At 44.0% G+C, this 21,454-nt stretch overlaps 1 protein-coding gene across 4 annotated transcripts in view; it reads left to right on the top strand.

Annotated features, from left to right (window-relative positions):
* The window catches only part of LOC119442275 (zinc finger MYND domain-containing protein 11-like), an 81,238-nt gene that overhangs the window by 42,936 nt on the left and 16,848 nt on the right, over positions 1–21,454 (top strand). For 2 of the 4 annotated variants that reach the window (XM_037707090.2, XM_037707091.2), the window contains exons 2-9: positions 1,534–1,634; positions 2,434–2,619; positions 5,187–5,333; positions 6,892–6,978; positions 10,787–10,825; positions 14,340–14,523; positions 16,232–16,487; positions 18,960–19,350. In XM_037707090.2, coding sequence (XP_037563018.1) covers positions 1,548–1,634; positions 2,434–2,619; positions 5,187–5,333; positions 6,892–6,978; positions 10,787–10,825; positions 14,340–14,523; positions 16,232–16,487; positions 18,960–19,350 — 1,377 coding nt within the window. In that variant the 5' untranslated portion in view covers positions 1,534–1,547. Of the gene's footprint in view, positions 1–68; positions 205–1,533; positions 1,635–2,433; positions 2,620–5,186; positions 5,334–6,891; positions 6,979–10,786; positions 10,826–14,339; positions 14,524–16,231; positions 16,488–18,959; positions 19,351–21,454 lie in introns of those variants that run through there. The other 2 variants (XM_037707086.2, XM_037707089.2) reach the window with 2 other exon arrangements.

Here is a 21,454-nt window from a genome sequence, read left to right as displayed (position 1 = left end):
TTTTTTTTTTTTTTTTTTTTTTTTTTTAAGAGTGCAGGGGATGCTGGTCTAGCGCGCTCAGACATAATGCGTAAGCTGGCGCCAACGTTGGTCCGTGATTTTCGCCGCATACGTGCCGTGCACACTGCTCTGGTATCCGACTCGTGTTCACCATGGGGCAAACCTGGCCGTTGCCGTCTTCGTACGCTCGCCGTAGCGCTACAGGTGACGCGACAGTTCATGAAATAGTGAAATTTCAGTTCATCCGTCGCGCTGTTCTTCGATGCGGGTTGAAGGTTTGTAAAGGAGAGCAAGACGTGCGCCATATCGCGAGAAAGCGAAACACAAGCCACGCTTTGCCGATAACGGCCGATTCGCCTTCACTTTTTTGCATGCTGTGCCCTTACCTGCATGATGCCCGCGAGAGTTAAGCCCGGGCCGGTAAAGCGTCCGCGCATTTGTCCGTCTGGTAACTGAATATCTCGAACTTGCCAATTCATCTGTGATATCTACTTCTAATGAGTCACTTATTTACTTGCTCAAGCGTCACTTAAGGTTTCATAAGTTTGTCCTGTTGAATCCACTGCGTTTGCGTGTGTGGCACAATTAAGCGATCATGTCTGAGAAGTGCAGTGTAGACACAATAACAAAGAAAGCATGCTTGACACTTCTGCCAAATTGAAATGTGTATTGTAAGTGTTCAATTTTGCATTTATGTGATGCCATTGGCCATTGTAGAGTGTGGCATGTACAGCGCTCACAGAATGAAATGTGGCATTGAAGCTTTTAAGTAGAATGCTCCATATGTGCAATAGCTCAAGCACACCATGTCATACAACTATGCATTTGCTCACTAAATGTGATGCAGACTGATCTGAGTGTGCATGCAAAAATTGTGCCGATGGCACACAAAGTGCAAATGGTGGAAACGTAAGTATATGCACATTAGTGAGCCTGAAATTGATGCACTTCATTCCATGAGGACTGTACAGTAAACCAAAAATGCAACAGTCAGTACTTCGTATTGTAACTATGATGGTATATGTAATTACGAGACTGCAGTGTTCCCGTGTGGAGTTTGCACACATTATGACCTTATGTGCTTGTGCCCTGCACCTTGCCACACTTATTTCTCTGTCGATGCTGTGGTGATGTCACGAAATTCAGTGCGACTGAGGCTCTCGCATCTCATACTTAACAGAACTCCCTGAAGCTTTTGTAATGTTCGCCTATCAGAATTGTGAAACATAGTTTTACAGTGCAAATTTAGACTGAAAACAGCAAGGTACACAGGACAAATGCCGAAATCTAGATCGGCCTTTGTCCTTTGTATTTTGCTGTGTCCTCTCTTAATTTGGACCGTAAAACCGTGTTTCACAATACTTGTAACCAACTAGCTCACCTTAGTGTCTTGGAATTCCCCCTATCAGAAGTTGTCATCTGCAGTTTGACGTCAAACGCTGCACTTTTTGCCCACTGTATGTGCCACTACATAGTGTGCACTGCTAGTTAACATTGTGTAAATGTGCTCGTCTCCTCTCCTCTCGTTCGCAGAAGTGGGCCCCAATATGGCTACCTGCAAACGCAGGCTGTCGTGTCCGCAGACAGTGCAGCATCTGTGGGACGCCATCGACTCCATACGACAGCAGAAGCAGGTGTGTGACTCTTCTGGCCTGATCAAAGGCCTCCAATACTGTCTACCATGTCCCTCTTTTTGAAACTTGTGTAAAAAATTACAAGGTTGAATCCGTGGCCCCTATGATGGGGGTGGAATGCAAAGCACCTGCATGTCAACATTTTAGCGCGCATTACAGAGTCCAACATAGTTCAGATCCGTCTGGAACATGTACTCTTCTAAGGCACCTCTTGCAGCCTATGCATGAATTTTGTATATAAAAGCCTAAGGATGGAATGAAACAATCCATCACTGTCAGTCAGTTGCTTTCATGAACAGCCATTGGTCCCAGTCGCACTCTACCCTCTAGCCTCTATCCAATTTTAAAAAGAACTTTGCTTTCTTTTTTTTTTTTTTGGCTGTGTGATTACTCCAATGAGGCTAGTTGGGACAAGCTGAAAATTAAAACGTAACACCATGTCTGAAAGGAAATTTTAAAATTATGTAAAGAGAAATGTCTCTTTAGATATGGACAATTAATAATGATACTGTATCTTATTTGTGTAATATTTACACGAAACGCTATAACAAACCATACTCTTCTGTGGGGCACACCGAAATGTTTTGATGTTATAGCAGCACTCTTCTTTCTTTTTCTTTTTCATTATTGCTGTTTAATTAGTGTAACCAAGTGATTTCCAAGTTATCTTTAATGTGTACAGCGACTCCTGCCCAGACTATAAGGAACAAGCAACCATGAACACCACTGGCTGTTGCATGCGAATGGCACTGAAGACTGCACGCAGTCATGCTTATACTTTTTTCAATGTGGGACCCAGGTGAGCAACCTGGACCGTGTGGCCAACTACATGCGCCGCAAGCACCAGCTAAGCGAAGCTGACACGGAACGCCAGCTTGGGTTTGCCGTACGAGATGGCCTGTTGGTCTCCAAGAAGAAGATGGGTTCCAAAGGTTCTAAAGTGGGCGTTGAGCAGGAGGCCTTCCAGCTCCCTCATGAACCAGCGGTGTGTTCCTTTATTGCATTTTTGTGTGCATATGTTGTAGCTTGTGGCAGCATCCTACACTATTGCAAACTTACTTGTAGTGCTAAAGAAACTGTTCACTGTAAGTCGAGAGAAGCCAAGAATCAAGTTCATTGACCGACTAGGTAACACCTTCGAGCTTTTCACACACAAGTGAATGTTATTGACTTGACCTTTAAAATAGCACTCACTGTCTTTGATGCCACATATTTGTTGTGGTCTAGATCGGCCTGTTGCAGAAGTTCTTTCTGTTAGATGTCGTCTGGAATAGGATAATTCAAGACAGCATAACTGTGGCTGATAACTTGGCACATGCCCACTGCATATATTTTTCTTCTTTCCTGGCTTGCTGTGAGCGCCCCCTGGCATCCGAGCAGATGCGGGTGCTACACCACTTTTGGATTGTGCGAGTTCAGCAGTTCTTGCACTAAAAGTAGAGTTGCACTGGTCAGCTGAAGGTAAATGCCGCTTTAGCAGCCGCAGACTAATGAATAATGGCATGTTATTATTGCAAATTCGTTTTGTTGTAAAATATCCATTTGAAAGTTATACTGAAGTTCATGCTCATGGCATTGGCAGTGGTGATGCTGGCAAAATATCGAAAGCACCGAAGGGGCTCCGCAATTCGGCAAATCTTATGTTATGTGCACCCCAATAACACGTGCCAACCACTGACGGCAAAAAACTGCTGCTTTGCCATTACGGACTCTCTTATCGGCCACTGTGATCACGTTCGGACGGAAGTTCTAGCGGCAGTTAAACGGAGCAAAGTGCATCGCCCTCCGTTGTATCTAGGCAAAGACATTTTTAGAAGCAAAGTCCCCAGATTGCTCTCTGGGGACTTTTGGATTGGGCAAACGTGAAAGAGCTCTTGTGGTGCTTCGGGCATGGACCGTGTGTGTGCCATGCCGCAAACATGGCAGCCATGGCCAAAGTTGCACAAAACCACAACTTTGGTTTCCGACAAAGCAGTGCTGGTTAGGCCTAGCGGCTTAAGCAGTGCCACCAGCAGAGTAGCCGGTGACAAGCCGTCGCGGGAAGCTCGCCAGCAGTGTGTTCTCACTTGTAGACCTTATCGGTGATCGAGCGTGAGATCAGACGCGCATGGGCCATAGTAGCAGAGTGGGCATCTATGTGCAGTCCCCTCCGTGCCTGGAAAGTCTATCAGCAGCATGCACATTGTTGCATGGCTTGACTGGGTTAGATCGCAGTCGGCAAGCTGACATGCCCATCCCGCGTGATAGCTCTGATCACATGGTTTCGTATTCGTGGTGGTGCAGAGTGCTTTTATGTATTTTATTGTTCTTCCCGTGCCTTGTATGGGCACAGCAAGGTGTTGACGGGTCAGCAAAATTCGCAGGACACCCTTGTTGCCCTGTTGTATACAGCCCACTTGAGTTTCTTTCGCATAGAGCGACTGCGATTTTTTCTCTGGCAACATCTGTGTGCTTATAACAAATATCGCATATAACAAAGGTTTTTTCGTGTCCTATGTGACTTCATTATGACAAGGGTTGACTGTACCACAACTGTAAATCACAAATCGAACCCTTCATTGGTCAAACTTCTGCCCAGAAAAAAAAAGCACTCGAAGCACAACGATAGGGTGAGCACAGTCTTTGATTGTCGGAATATGATGTCCTGGTCAAGTGCATCGGCTATTCATACATGCTTAATCGTACATTCCAGCATAGTCAGTGGTGCTCGTGTACATTTGAATATGTGCACCACTATTCGCATTGCGCACTCAATCTGATTAGACAAGATTCTTTCGCTACAGAATAGGCAGCGACATTCAGGGAAGTTCCGAGGTGTGTCTTGTGCCGAGCAATAACTTTACAAATAGTGGGTAGTCGATGAAAAATAGTCACCGGAAAAAAGATAAACTATGTGTGCAAGTCACTATGCTCTAGTTTCTAGCGTTCATTTTGGTATCAGCACACAGCATGCAGAATGACATTTCTGCTGAGCTGTGATATATATCAATCTTAAAAACAGGTTACAGGTGGCTGAAGAAAGCCAAGTGCTGCAACTTTTGTCATTTTCAAGTTATGATGGCCTTGTAAAAGTTCGCATAAAAATATCTGTTCTGTTTAAAATAAAGGCCTGCTTCATGCCACACAGAATATCCTGGAAAGCTGGAGTGATGAAAACTATTGGCTGTCCATTTTAGTCGCGAGGAAGCATTCACATCATAGCCGAATGACTGTGCTGAAGAAATTCTTTTTTAGTTTATGTACTATGTCATTGAAATGTTGCCTATCGCAGTCTCTAGTGAGAATTCTAGAGACTGTAATAGGCAGTGTTTCAAGTTGGTTATTGTGAAACACTGTGGTAATATGCAGAAGTTCCCGTATTTTATCCGTAACAATGTGCTAGAGCGCTGCGTTATGGTTAAATAAATGTTTGGGTGTCATTTTTCTCTGCCACAGTCCTTAGCCCTGAAGCCCGGTAGCGTGCATTACAATTGAAATTGGCTCCACGTGTCCTTAAGGAAAGTTTTACTAAACGAAACTGAAGTAATATTGTATTTTTCTCGCCCTTTGTAGGAGAGAGACGACCACGACTGGTACTGCTTTGAGTGTCACAGGGGTGGTGATGTGCTTCTCTGTACCACTTGCCACCGAGTGTACCACGTAGTGTGCGTCAAGGAAGACCTCTCCAACGAAGACAAGTTTGTCTGCACAGTCTGCTGTGTGAGTGGACACCACCTTATAGCATCATGGCTGCATGCTGGAGCTATTCATTTTCAGAGATGCCGCTTTCGGTAGAGTTTTCTACGTGGGCACATGGCTGTTAGATAAACCTTAATGCATTGACAGAATATAACACAAAATAACATAACATAACCATGGATTACATACATGCACTTTTCTCACAATCTCCTTGCAAAATATGTTATTCCATGTCGAAACTTCAGGATTGTTCATGAACACAGTTTTGCAATATAGCCATGCTTCTACAGGTGCAGGATAGGGCTAAATTTGGCTAGCAGGTTGCTTATAAAGGTTGTTTTTGATTGTTGGTTGGCAAATGTGCAGTGCAGAGAAGTGCATTTACAAATTGGGAGAAGGTTCTGTTGTCGGTCACTTGTAAAAATTGTAAACATTGTATGGCAGTCTTGTAAGGCAGCGGAGCTGCATGGCTGTTATACAATACAACCAGCAGCAGTTACCGCCAAGAAGGGTTCTGCGGGTGGGTCGCCATAACTAAAATTGGATGATCTCGCATCATCCTCATAGTTACTACTTCTAAAAGAATTCAAAGACTCACTCGAGGACACAACTGAATCGTGAGAATGACAATGTTCACATAAGGATTCAGAGCAGCTGCCATCTTGACGATCGAACGAAAATTTTATGTCGGTTAGCCTTTAATCTATGATCCTTTTAGAGCAAATAACGTGCCACTTGTTGAAACGTTTGGAGTCCTTAAACTTCGCATGATTAATTTTCCATGCTAGCCTGGTGGGCTAACACTGCCACATTGACCATTTAGCGCTATTCTCTTTTTTTCATGTTGCCAAGACAAACTGGCACATTAACGTCGCTGTTTGCTTTTCCAGAGTGATAAAAGGTAATACAAAGGATTACGTTTTGTGCTGCTTGTTGCAACCTTGAGTGATTTCATTAAATATCCCTTAATGCTTCATGATAAATGTGCCTAGCAACTGCACTTTTGATAATCTCATCTAGGGCACATGAATGCATTTTGGTGCAATTTTAGTACTGGAGACATAGAGGAAGGGCAGGATGAGTGTTAAACCTAGAAGTTCGTGAGCACAGAAAGTTGGCTCATGGCTGTACTTGGGCATTTCGTTGAGGGTGTGCGAGTTGCTACTGAAATTTTGGCATTCTCCTCGGGTACCAGCACACCGGCCCTCCGACTTGCCTACTCCTCAATGGGAGCACTGATCACCTTGTTCAGGCGGCAAGACTACTAGAACTGCATTGCCTAGCACCTGTCCTGTCCGTAAATCTCTCTCCTGACCTGTCTCTGCTGTCCTTAATTAGATTAGTGCTAATTTGTATTCGTTCAACTGTAACCAGCTCGCCTAGCTCCCGTTCCTTCTGAGCATTTGGACACTGCATCTTGTCTGGCGTATGCAGCTTTATTCTTTGCCTTTGTGCACTGTTGCAGGTGGCATAGGCAGCGGCGTCATTGTTTATTTTAAATTTGATGAAACAAATAGTACAGTTGCCAATGCTTCATTGGTGAATGGAGAATTTGACAATGGTGTTCTCTCTGCTGCAGCAATTGAAAGAAAGGGATCCGCTGAAGCTGAAAGTGGATGACATGAACATCCTTCTTAGCTACACATGTCTTCGGCTCAAAGACAAGGTGGGATGATCACTCCCACACACTTGGGAGATTGTTGCATGCCTTCTCATTTTCCTGCAAAATGTGTTTTTTTTGTAGGAAATGGCCTTGTATGTTTTTCATCACAGCATGTGCTTTGTGACATGTGCACCCCAGGAATGCTAGCCTGCAGGGCGTTCTGCCTTGAGCCTAGTTTCATGACCTCTGCATAGATGTCATGTGAATTCCTGAGGGATGCTACTGCCAGTTGGAGGGGGAGAAAGAAAAAGGCTTTGTATCTGGCCTGAAAAGTTATTCACTGAAGCACCAAGCAAGGTATTTGTTAATGTAAACACTGGGTAAATGAGCAAGGCGACTGTGCTCAGTATTGGTGTGCGGTAATGTGTTAAAGCACGAAATGCTTTCCCATAGTCATTCCTATTGTAATTTGCTGGTATTTGATTGGAGTCTTGGGGAATCCCATAGTAATTTGACTGGCTGGTCGTGAATGGAGTGTGTCAGAGTTAATTTTATAGTCACATTGGGAAAGTTGGATTTGGGCTGTTTTGTCAAAAAATTGCAAAAATGCAGTGTGCGTTACTCGGGACATTAGTCATGAGCCAGAATCACGTGCAACAAAGGAAAGCTGGACCATTGTTCCAAGCCACAATGTATGGCTCACCATTTTGTGCTCCAAGTTCAGATTAATTGCCAACAAGGATTCTATTTACATTTTGGCTTTTGTGCAGAACTCAAGTTTACGGATTGTGAACGAAGGGTCTGCATGGGACATCCGAAAGATTGAAATGTTTAGATTTCACTTTGGGGGGGTGGTTGGGTTTGCTGCAACATTTAACATGCTTTTGCCCAACCAGACAGTGTTCAGTTTAACTTATTACATCTCATTTTCATGGTGGTAATGTTTGACAGACTTATACCCTTCAAAATGTGAAATTTAGATTGTAGGTTAGAAAGAACCGATAACAAAAAGCTAAATCTGTTATTCCATTCTGTTATTCCAAGCAGAATACGCTTTATTTGATTCATTGAGCTGCAATTTCATCTATCGAACACCCTATAGATTTGCTGCGGTTTCTCATTTCAGTTTCACATTATACTGGACGGCCCTGTTCATTTAGTGCTGCCATGTTTTTCTGCAGACCTATTCTTTTTCTTTATGGACAGTTGCAGACCGAGTAATTCAGTATCAAGGTTGAATTCCTTGAATGTTGAACCGATCAATAATTATATCATAATCTATTGCAACCAGTTCTAAATGTGCCAAGTGCAGTGCAGCTTTAGGCATGATGCAGGCCACAGGAAATTTTTCAGAAATTGGAAGTGGTGGTCACATGGTGTAACAAGTCACTTGCATGTGTCAGTTGGCCTGGTGCACTGGTTAGGGGCCAGACCATGGCCGTGTTGCTTAAAGCTAGGCATGCGACACTGGATCACCACTTCCGTCATCCTTTACTCAGTTTTGCATTTGAAATGGGTAAATTGGGTGCTCACAGGGGACCCTGATCATGAGAAGGAAATTTACAGAAGAATAAAATTAGGTTGGAGTGCATACGGCAGGCATCACCAAATCCTGACTGGGAGCTTACCACTGTCGTTGGAAAGGAAAGTGTACAATCATTGCATTTTACCCGTGCTAACTTTTGGGGCAGAAATTTGGAGGTTAACAATGAACCTCGAGAACAAGTCAAGGACTGCACAAAGAGCGATGGAATGAAAAATGTCAGGCCTAACGTTAAGAGACGGGATGAGAGCAGTGTGGATCAGAGAGCAAACGGGGATAGCCGATATTCTAATTGACATTAAGAGAAAAAGGTGGAGCTGGAAAGGCCATGTAATGTGTAGGATGTATAACCGGTGGACCATTACAGTTACAGAATGGATACCAAGAAAAGGGAAGTGCAGTCGAGGATGGCAGAAAACTGGGTGGGGTGATGAAGCTAGGAAATTTGCAGGCGCAAGTTGGAATCGACTAGCGCAAGACAGGGGTAATTGGAGATCGCAGGGAGAGGCCTTCGTGCTGCAGTGGACATAAATATAAGCTGATGATGATGATGATGAATTGGGTGCATGTTGAACCACCGCGCGTTTAAAGCCAGGCAGTACTTGGCAAGCACTTTAATTCCTAGCGCTACAAGACAATCTCAATATCGTTGCACTCTCACTCTTTACTTCTTTTTGTAAGTGATTCCATAATGGTAAATATTTGAACTGGTCTTCTCCTTCGTCCCTCCCCCGCCCTGATAGGTCCGCTTCCTGGAGGTGGAAACTTATTTACTATTTTTATAAACGTTTCAACCATAACGAATTGAGGCTTTGTACCATAATCACTCGGATAACAGCTATCCACACACGCACACACACACACACACACACACACACACACACACACACACACACACACACACACACACACACACACACACACACACACACACACACACACAAAAGAGAGAAATTTTAATGGTTGTCTAAAAGCGGGAATTAATATTGGCACATTTTCGCCATAGGGCAAGATTGCATTGTGCAAAATAGCTTGCACGAGTAACATTTCATTTGATATTCGATTCAATTCAACTTAAGATAAAGGTATGTTTTATCGGGAGTGAGACGTGTGGTCAAGCTAGTACAAGAAGCTATTGGCAGATCTGCTCAGCTTGTTGACTCCATACAGATCGGTTTTATGTCTGATGTCAGTCAAGCGTGACAGCAGTGGCCATAAGTCTGTGCCCTGTCCCACTGTGTCCCTGGGAAGCCATTTCCTGCTTTAATGTTCTCTCATGGGCTATTTTTTTTAAACAAAACTTGCTGCGATTGCAACTTTGCACACCCGGACTGAGCAGAACAACAATTCATTAGTGGTGCTTCCAGTAAAAGCAAAGATGACAACTTTTGACATTTGAGTAGTGTGATTAACAAAGCGGAAGCTGGAAATAGTATCGGTACTAAACGAACTGCTAGCAAGTGTAGATTCTTCATTGTTTTTCCAGTTTTCAAGCTATCTTCTGCAATAAATTTTCCATGAGCTGTTATCTTCTTAAACAGTGTGTAAGCAAATTCATTTCTCTTTATTAGGAACCACTACTAGATTTGTATTCTAGCCTAACCAATGCCTGCTTGGTGTTTAGGAAGCCTTCAGTAGAGCTCTTGATCTGGTGCCTGTTTTGTGGAAACATCTATGCAGCTTTAGTTGCTTGCTAACCATTCTGTTACAACAGTCACTGTATTTCCTCAAAACAACATGTTTTTGAGTACACGCTTTGTGCCACCTTGACCTCTAAACCACAAGTTGATGTGTTGCACAAAATGGTTTTTAATAATTTTACATGTGCATACATGTGCGTGGCACATGAGTGCACACAGTGAAAGGCAGAATGCCCAGTCAAGCAAGCAGGCTTCCTTTTTATGTTTAAATTTCGACAATTTTCGGTTCACAGTATGAATTGGGCATAGAGCATAAGCAGTTTGTAATGTATGTCTATTTAGCTCGTTCTGCAAGTTTTCAAGCTGCGACCACATGCAATGTGTCTGCAACATATTTTTAGCGCGGCATCGCCTGGCACCAGCATGTCCATTTCACCTTTCGGGATGACCGCATCGTTAGGCCCGGTTGAAATGTGTTCTATCTGGTCACCAATTCGAGTAGATACTTTTGCGGCGCACGTTTTGACCATAACAAGTGTTTGTTATCACGTTGTGTGAAATGAACACGTTGCGGCCAGGCGACGCCGTGCCAAAAATACTTTTCAGATGTGTTCCACGTAGTTGCTGCTTCATGCAAGCCTCACCGTGAGATAGCTGACATGTGCACTTTTCATGTGGAATTTGATAGATTGCCCCTCAAAGCCCTCATCTGCCACGGCAGGCCCAGGTAAAGGAACCACCTCAATCAAGCATCCTTCCCCAATTCCCCTTTTGCCACTTATTTTGCTCTGCTAGTGCTGCTTGCTTGAATGTGGTTGCTGGCTGGAATGAATGTACTCCTTTGTTACTCAATTTGCTCTAGATGTCTGCTTTTATTTATTTTTGGGCTGTTTCATTTTGTTTGCTTAAACATAATCATTTTTGTTTTTCACATTAATTTATTTGTGCATGCACTTATTTTATTTCTTCTGGTGTTCATGTTATCTTCCATGTTAGACAGGGCACTGATTCTTACAAAGTGTTGCCTTTACAGTACTGGTTTATATGAGCAGGCTGTTGGCACATTGTACACTGCTAATATACTACAGTCACCAGCATCATAGAAATTTGGGGGTGGGGGTATAGTATGTATCCACTATTATAGTATGTATCTACTATACCTGCTGCAGATAGGCTGAACTATTGTGTGCAGTAGAACCCCACTGATGCGTTCTTCGTTCATATTCCTGGTTCATAATATTGCTGATGGCTGTGTGGTAATCTGAGTGTCCCCATTCATTAGAATTTCATCTGATACATTTTTGGTTGCTACATTTTTTTTTTTTTTCTGTGGGCCCATTAAAAGCATGTTTGAGGGGTTCTGCTGGACTTTGTATTGGTAACGTCAGCATGACATGGCCCTTCCACTCATAACTTAGTTACTTATCCTTTTTGAGGCCAGGATGGGTGGATAAACATGCCAACCTATGTGTACAATGGCTTATGCCTGGCATGATTGTGCAGAAAACAAAATATGGAATGAGGGACTATAAAAGACTTTGCACATAATTTAGTTGCTGCTTGAGATAGACAACACTGGAAGTTTGGCAGAATTACGCAGTATATACCTACAACTTCCCATTTATTCACAGCCATTTACTACAGATTGGTAGAGTAATCCTATTTAGAAAAACATGGATGTGTGGCTGGACTTAAAGACTTAAAATAAGGATTGACCCAGAATGTTGTCCTTTGCTTCTTACTTTTTTTTCTTTAGTATGTAGCTGCCAACATTGTAATCGCTGTATCAAGCCTAAAGTGCTGCAACATGCCAGAAATTATGTCCTACTTTAGTGTGGCCACATCATCATAAGTGCAAATTCTGATGTAACCCCCCCTCCCCCCTCTTTTCCTTCCATCTCATCAGCTTGCTCTTTCCCTGTACTTTTCGTATGTTTTGCATTCCCATAATCTCACTCAAGAAGTACCTTGGATTGCACAAGGGAAGCAAAAAGAAGGCACCAGTATGGTTCGGTGCTCTCATGTCAACTGCATTCAAGTGTGTAGTGGATGCACTACACTGGGATGGCTGGCACATCAGTGGTCTGTGATGCCACAAGATCACCAGTTGTCATGTGCGACTCATGATGTTACAGTAAAGGGGCACATGTTAATTTCTTATTGCGCTCAGGAGCAGTTGATAACTTTCCACAGTCAGTAACATGGCCAGTAATTAATAGAGGCTTCACCTAATAAGGGGACTATTTGGTTATCATGAAAAAATAAAGTATACAATGAAAACATGTAGTTGAATTTTTTTTCTTTTTTTTTGAAATTGGCTCATGCAATTGGTGCATATCGTCCTTGTCATCAAGGACCATCATTGTATTCTTTTGATGTGGGCACGTTTCACTGAACTAAGAAGCAAAAGTATTTTCAGCACACACTGTGAATGAATGTGCATGGTGGCTAGGTGGAAAAATGTGGAGTATTATTTGGAATTACAAAGTGATGTGTCGCTAAGGATAATGTGTGATTTTTGGCACGATAATTTAAAGGGAAAATGTGGTTTCATGCCTGCTCCTACGATATTCCCTACACTGTGCGTACACCAGCCAATCTTGAGAAAAAAATGTGCTTTTGCACTTCAAGCCTTTCCAGCTTTGGTCACTGAATATGCTATGCCATTAGAAATAAATACTGCCACTGTTATAAGCTGTACGTGTTCCATTCTACTATGGTAACATTCACAGAGCCACAATTCCTTGCATCATCCAAACTTCGGTCATCTTCTGAAGATTTGTAGTTGTAACTACAGGCATGAAACATGGAACATGCTGAATCAAAACAGCAATCTTGGCAGGTTGATGGCATGATTTGTGAATAAACAACTTGAAAAAAGCTAGAGGCAGAAGGTAGTACTGCCTGTGTTGTCCGCTTCCTTCTCTCTCTTGTTCATTTTCTAATTAAATGAAAGAATGTGTGCCTGTTGTTTGTTCTTTGCGGCATTCTTTGCGTGTATGCACTCTTTTGTGTCCTTCTTGCTGAAATGCCTCTGACTGGAAGCAAAAATGCAGAGATGCTACTTGCAGCAGTGCTGACTGACCACATGTGTAGCTCTTTAGTGCTATAAAAATGTGGCCTTTCAGCACCACCAGCCACTGCACTGCTTGCTTGAGCCAGAGCTTGAAAACCCTGCTTCACATGTTCTGTACCACACCGTGTTGCAAAAAAGTTTGCACCACCTTTGCCAGAATGGGGTTTGCAAAGTGGCAGCAAGAACAGAGAAAGATTCAGAGAAAGAGAAAAAAAAAAAATAAACATGCTCTATGTTGAATTGATCGCATTTAAACATGCAGCCAGTTTGCAATCCTAGTGGACCATTGCATGAATATAGGAGGGTGACCCAGTAATGGTGCATGGTGACAGTCGCTGTACACTGCCACTAGCTCGGCATGAATGTTTTTGCCATTGTGTCCCTTGAAATATAGAAAACGGATCATTGCTTGTGCTTCAACCAACTTTCCCAGTGGATGCGGTCTTTCTCGCTTTGATGCCCTAGCTAGTGGTGTTCTGCGGTAATATATATAGAGCTTAATTTTATATTCCACTAAAGCTAGAGTTACTCGCTCATTTATGTGCCTATCGTGTACACCTGTTCTAAATTTATAGTGCCACTAATACAAACTTTATGAATGCCCCTGGTAAATTATTGTACATTTAGTAAAGTGAATCTAAGGAACCACTGGGTTTGGCGCCAAGAGTTTGCGAGTGCTTATTCCTGTTTCTGTGTGCTTCAACAGATGTCATTTGTGTCCCATGTATGTCGGGACATAAAATGTCTTATCTTATCAGCCTCTTTGTAAGTCCACTGAAAGGCAGAAGCTTCTTCCAGAGATCTATAATTACTCCCGTCTTTCTAGAAATGTGGTTATGAAAGACGTTTTGGTTTTGATTGTCACTGAGAGCTGTGCAGATTAGTTACGCCTCTCAAGCAAAAGTTGAATGTGGACCATTGCAGCTATTGTTTTGTCTGCGCCCGTTTCTCCACTAGCTAGTCATCATATGACGCACCATCTGAGTTTCGGGGCACCCAACACAACACTCAGCTCACAACACTCGCTTGGCAGAGTGTACATTTACGGTGTACACTGGTTCATTTCCCACTCTGCATTTCACATTCTCGTGCTGTTTCTCACACCTGACTGGCAAACATGCATTGTGCTCACGGACTTGCCTGGCTTGCTTGTCTCACTGCTTAGACGAAAGACCTACATCGGCTGCTGCTGGCTGAAGGGGATGCTTGGAAGCAGGGCTATCTTATCTACCAGAAAATGGACCTCATCACTATGGAAGAGAAAACGCGAAACAGCGAGTATACGAGCCTGGAGGAGTTCCATGCTGATGCCCAGACCATTGTGCACAATGTTGTCATCTATTATGGCAGTATGTAGGCGGTTCTATTCATTCTTCTTTTTTTCTTCCTTTTCTGTTCTCTTGCGTGTTGGTTTTTGTATTTAGCGCAACGACTCTTTTAAGTACATGCAAGTCATCAGTACACTCGAACCTCGTTATAACGAAGTTGAAGGGGGAGCTGACATTACTTTGTTATATCAGCTACTTTGTTATATCCATTGTTATTTACTGCAATGTACACTTGAGCCTCTTTATAATGAAGTTGAAGGGGAAGTAGACATTTCTTCATTATCTCTGTAATTTCATTATATCTGTTATTTCATTATATACATTATTGCCATTTACTGCAATGCCCACAGTGGGGTGCACAGTTGTAAATATGGAAATAAGATGACGGCTTTGCGGCCCGCAGAACGGCTACACAGCCACGCGCGTATACAATGAAATTTGAATAAAACAACAAAAACGTCTTCGGCGTTTGCAACACGTGACTTAGCACCTCACGCGACAGCCTTTAGATAGCTACTTTCTGTGCCATTGTGATGGTCTTTCATGACCGCTTTCCACTTGGCTCGTCGCGGTCAAGCAGCACGTGGCACTCAACACAGCGCTCCACTTTGAGATCGATAAGGCAAGCGAACTTCGTTGTGCCGGCTTGGCTCGGCCGGCTCGTGACCTGCGAGATTGCACCAGTGCCAATACGATCTCGGAGGCCACGCCCAGCTGCCAGCCTGCAGGTGCACCGCAGGGAGAAGTAAAGGCACGGCCTGGGCGTGACCTTCGAGATTGAACCGGGGAGATCTCTGAGGCCAGGTCCAGCTGCGGCTGCCTGCGCGGCGCGCCATAAAGAAAGAGAGAAGTGAATGTACTAATTTTTCACACCGCCCCGCATAGCTGCACAGCGTGGCGCGGCTCGCGCAGCCAGGCATGCGCAAAAGACGGGAGGTCAGTGGAGAAGTGCAATAGTACTGAGCTGCTGCTTGTGCGCAGGTGCGCAGCTACACACAGTGGTGAGAAAACCAGTGTTCTCGACAACATATTCGACGCGGGGACGTGGGAGTTTTGAACTGCCGTGGGGAACGAGTGCCTAACCCTGCGGAAAGCGATGTACTCGGCGCGCAACGGTCGGGTAATTTTTGGTCTCGGAGACGAATCTAGTTCGTTAAATCCAGTGGCAGGACAATTTCACTTCGTTAAAACGAGGTTTTAAACACATGGATCTCAATGGTGATTTCAAGGGGAATTTAATTTACTTCGTTATATTCATTATTTCGTTATAACGAGGTTCAAGTGTATATTCACAGGAGCAGGCAGAGCATGCAAACGAAAGCCTTTGACATCCATGAGTGCGTGCAGTTGAGCCAACAGCTCTACAACCTAATGTGCATATTACATGGAAACAAGCTTTCTTTCATTGTAAATTTACTGCAGCACACATCATTATATTTAGTCTAAAAAATTTACGCTCTAATGGACATGAAGTTATGAAAAGTAAAAGGATTCATTACTTTGCAGATTTCATTACAGTGAAGTTCGTTACATCAAGGTTTTAACTTTTTCCAGTAAAGAAGTTTGAACTGCATTATCTTTATTATCTTTTCATTACCGTAAGAAATTTTCTCTCGCATCTTTTTTTTCTCATGTGCAAGGCATTGAACTATTGTAATGCGTTGGGTAGGTGGAACTGGCATGTTTTCATCCGAGGCATTGTTTCCCTCCCTCTCCCTTTATTATGCAGTACACAGTTGCATGGCCGACATGGCCCGACAGATGTTGCGTGACTGCAGCTACGACTTGAATGAAATCCGGCAGTGCAGCGCCTGTTACCGCATGTCCAACGAGAAGCGTGACAAGTACTGGTTTTGTCAGCCATGCGACCCGCCACATGATCTGGTCTTTGCCAAGCAGAAAGGTTTTCCCTACTGGCCAGCCAAGGTCATACGTGTCGACGACCAGTGCTATGACGTCCGCTTCTTTGGCGGCTACCATCAGAGGTTCGTACTGCCTATACTCCGGTCTCAATTTGAGGTGTCAGCTGCAAAAGAAAACGTATTGGCTTTTGTCTACTGGATACATTGTCCTTAAGGTCAACTCTACAATATAAAGTACATATTCTTCATAATCTAAGAGCGCAATTAGTATTGCCAGTCCCTATGTGTACAACCAGTCGCCTTTGTGAAGTGTGAAGGCAAGAAAACAAAATGTCGGCAAGAGCTTGGAAAGATCTTGATAGTGACAGTCGTGCTGAGCTTACCTGGTTAGATTGAGTCTTGTCACCCGTTTGTCGTCGGCGCGAAGTCGATCGACGGGGCATACAAGCCGGTTGGTCGTTCTGTACTCGAGCGGACACAGTGAAAGAGTCAGTCGGGAGTAAATAAAAAAAGAACAAGACATTTATCAGCTGATCAATATACACAAATTAATAAAATACCTGAACTTAATAACACAAATAAATACCTGAACTTAATATAACACAATGATGAAGACAAATATGACGAGCAATTAACAGTGGTAATAAACATGAAACAGCGCATGGATCAAATATACAAGAATACACTTAACAGTAGTTCACTAAAATAAAGTTCAAAAGAAACCAACGATGTCATACGCGTGGCCGGGCAGCAGCAGCAAGTCCATAAACCGTGAAGTCGGCGCGCAGAGCTTTCCCGAAGAATGCTGGCGGGCCGATTTTGTTGAGGTGGATGCGATTGCTGGGCTGGGTTTCCCGGGAGTCTAGATCTGACTACTTCCCTCGAGCAGGTTCAGCTAACTTGAGGTGAACTACCATGAGCTTCGTTGCAGATGTTGGTTTGTCGTCTCGTACGTCAGCTAGTTACGTGGAGATTTGACGTGGCCAGGTGGCCCAGGCGATACTGAACAGCACTAGCCCCCCAACTGCTTCTCAGTAGATTACAGGTTCAGCTTCTAGACTCATTAGCAGGGCCTAAAACCTGCGCTTAAATAGCCTCTCCTTTCCCTAGTTCCCTATGTCGGGTAACTGCAGGTATGCAGAGTTCACCTAACTATTTCATGACTCCCCCCAAAAGTCTTGGCCGCGCCCCTTTCAATGAGGGGCGAGGGAACGGTAGATTCTCCTCTCGTTGTCCGAGGTCGCGCCCCTGCACTGCACCACACGAACGCGCACACACGCACACTTGGGTCTGTTAATCGACGTGTCGCTATCTCGAAACTATGTGCCGCACCGTGGGACCACGACGTTTTTGACGCCCGTTAATACAGCGTGTCGCTATCTTGAAACGATATGCTGCGCACCGTGGGACCACGACGTTTTTGACGCCCGTTAATCGGCATCTCGACGACTCGAAACTATGCCGCTCCATGACAAGTCTATATAGATAGTCTACATTCAAACATATAGCTCTTGTGTTGGTAGTCCAGAGAACACTGTGCTTAAGGCTTAAACTGTTGTGTAGGGACTTCATAAGCGTTTATTAATGCAAGAGCATTATATCGCTTATGAGGCAGAAAATCCAGCGTAGTCGGCGTTGGCGTGACCACGACTGTCCAAAAAGTGGAGTGAGCCAATTGAGGCAGTTGATGATGTCAATTAAGGCAGAGTGAATTAAGGCGAAGTTAATTTAGGCAGCTTTAGTTGAGGTAGAGTTCATAATGGCACTTGAAACCACGATCATTGGTGGGAGTCAAACCCATGACTGTTAGTGCTAATTCGGGCAAAGTTAATTAAGGTACAGTTAATTAAGATAGAGTTAATTAAGGCACTCGAGCCCTCGGCCTTTGGTGGGAGTCGAACCCACAACCACTGGTGTTAAGGCACAGTTAATTAAGGTAGAGATTAAAGCACATGTTCAGTTAACTGGTTAGCGTTACTCTCAACATAACGTAAGTAACGTCTCTGGTTGTCGTTACTCTCAACATAGAGACCCACCTTACGTAAGTGGGGTGGGTCTTTATGGGCGCCCCCAGAGACGACTGCAATTTTGGACCGATGCAACAGGCACAGTTTCTGTATAGGAGGCTGTGACTTGTCGTCTCGCCTGTCGCCTTTGCTAGGCTTTTTTCGCGAGTATGCCCTGTTTTGTTGGTCTTGCATACTTTTTTGTGTGACCAGCTGCTGCATCCGGCGCAGTGCGACTACGGCACAGCGATGTTTTGTAGCCGTAGTGGCTGCGAAGTGTGCTGGCGTGCTCGAAGCCTCGTCAGTACTACTAGACTCTCAGTACTTCGAAGGGTGTTTGAAGTCGTGCTCCTCGGCAAAATTCCCGTGCTGTTTGCTATATTATATCGCCCAGCTAACAACCTTTTTGCAGCTTCAAAGTGGTGCCAGAAAGAGGCTTTGTGTTGGTAAAGGAATATTGATATGACTCATATATTCTCATCGTTTCCCTTAATCCCCATCTCTTAATCTTTTGTCCCATTTTTCTGCTGTATCTCGTATAATGTTGTAGCTGTCACTCATAGGGTTTGACTGGCTATCTTTGTCCCAGGGCACTTGTGGACAAGGCGAGCATCAAGCCAATCACGACGAGCCTGAAGGTGATCGCAGCCAAGCGCACAACCGCCCTCAACAAAGCATTAGATGAGCTGCGCAGGCATCAGCAGCTCCTCGAGCAGCAACGGAGAGGCAGCAGTGGCCGTGTGGGCGAGGGCACAACGTCAACTAGCGTGCCACGAAAGAGAGGCCGGCCTCCACGTGTTGTGGTGCCTTCTCCGCCTGCACCCACTCGCTCTACTTCCGGCGATGAAGAGGAGGAGAAAGATGAGGATGACGAGGAGGAGGAAGAAGAGGAGGACAAGTATGGTTCTGAGGAACAGGAGGAATCTTCCGAGGAGGAAGCACCATCTTCATCCTCACCCACGAAGAGGCTTCGACTGAAGGTTAGCTGTTACTTGTCGTTGGCTGCATCTTCAGTGTGGGCTCAAAAAGGTAGCTAGCTTGTTGCCTGAAAAGCTGGCTTAATGAGCCAACACCTTGTGGATTGCCTAATACTGGTGTCACAAGGCCACTTTCGATCATGATCGAGCCCAATTCAGATCGAAATTCTCAACCGCGATTGGCTCCTTCTTGCAGCTTGCGCAAAGAAGCCAATCGCGACTGAGAAATTCGATCCGGATCACAATCAAAAGTGTGCATTGTGACACCCACATAACATTTTCGAGAAGCTTTGTGACTTGCAGATACGTTTATCAGCCTGTAATTTGCTACTCTAATTACTTTTATGCTGTAACTTGTAGTTACCAAGTATCTTGTAGTTACCACGTTTCTTGTTCATTACTTCTTTTTTTTTTTTTTTCTTTTGTAGGCGAGAGCGTCGGCCTTGTATGTAACCTTCACTCTTGTGATGATCACCTGATTCATTATGATGAATAAGCTAATCTGAGAGGCTCAGGATGTTTTTTGTTAGTCGCAACTTTACGAAGGAATTAGACAATGAAGCCAGAAAAGGTAAAGCGGGAATGAATATTTGTGTTTAATTGAAATGTATAAATAATTAAGTAAAGGGGGGGAAATGATGAAGAGAGAACTTGCCGGCATGTTGGAAGAGGTGGCACAAATTATCCTTGTAAGTAACTTTGCCAGAAACGACCAATGCGCGCCGTGCTTGGGGTCATGTGGTCAAAATTAATCTATAGCTTCCCACTATGGCATTTCTCATGGCCTACTGGGCAGCTTCTGGACTGTAAAGCCCACAGTAGAATTTAACTGCACACCAGACCTTTGTCTTTGTCAAAACTTTGCCGATGAAATGGACCATTATTCATGGACAGACCAGTGGCCAAGTGTGAGCTATCAGCATAACTCGATTGCAACGACTTCATGCGAGAGCTATTTAAAGGTTTGAGTCTATGGAAAAGTCCTTACAAAGAGGGTTTCACATCATGTTATGCCACAATTGAAGGGGAGATTACAGGCCTGTTCTCATCAGCTGCAACTGTCTGATCTTAATTGAGGCTGTCATGGTCCCTTTTTTAATGTGGAGACCACACTCGTTGTTTTAAGATTTTCACATGCAAGATCCATTGAAGGAAGTTTCTTGTTAGCAGTGATTGGATGATGTAAACAGGTTGGGGGATTGAAGAAGTTAGTGCAGCAGTGACCATCCAGATTCCATAAATTTATTTTCAAAGCAAACCTTAAAAATTGCATTTGTCAATAGCGCCAATGCATTCCTTTTGTGTGGCACTATGCTGATAGTAAAGTCCATGCCAGGCATAATGAACCCGGATAAAGCGAATTACGTTTTATATTTTAAAAAAATCTTCTGCTAAAATACATCCAAAATATACAGTGGAATCTTGATGATACGAATCTCATGGGGTCACGAAAAATATTCGTATTAGCCGAAATTCGTATCATCGAAACACAATTAAAACTAGCTAAATTATGGGGGGACGTGGGGATCAGATTGCAAAAATCTAGAGAAAAATCGATTTTTGAAAACCACGCGTTTCGGTATCTGCAACGCCTAATCTATGCTGTATCAAAATGGTTTGGCTGAAAACTCACTAAAAGTGGCCAAAAAAAATTTATTTGTCAGTGTGCAGGGCGAGCAAACAGCTTTAAATCGTGCAAAATCACCGCAGTTCACAGAGACATACAATCTCGTATTTCCCCCCACCGAGCGCCGCCATCTTGGTATCGTTCGAAAGCTCAAAGTTTCGCCGTTCTGCTTCTCAATTCATCCGTCGTTGCCATCGTGTAACAAATGCACAAACACAAAAGAAGCGTGATAGGTAGTCACACGGGCCCTCCGATGAAAGCGGGCCTCCGATTGGCTGCCGTGCTGAAAGGCGTCTCTCAATTGGTTGCTGCTGTGGCAGGGGCAAGATGGCAACTGCAGTTGTGTGCTTCGTAAACCACACCGGCGTCTTCACTTGACACGCGGAATTCGGATTACTGAGAGCTCCCAGGTTAGTGATAGATCGTCGCTCGTTGGAGAAGAAATTTTTGACGAAGTACGCCTTCGGAATACGGAAGCGC

This window comes from Dermacentor silvarum, chromosome 2 (assembly GCF_013339745.2).
Source record: "Dermacentor silvarum isolate Dsil-2018 chromosome 2, BIME_Dsil_1.4, whole genome shotgun sequence".
In the NCBI taxonomy this organism is placed as follows: Eukaryota; Metazoa; Arthropoda; class Arachnida; order Ixodida; family Ixodidae; genus Dermacentor; species Dermacentor silvarum.
Note: the sequence above shows the minus strand (reverse complement) of the source record. Positions and strands in the feature narration are given on the sequence as shown.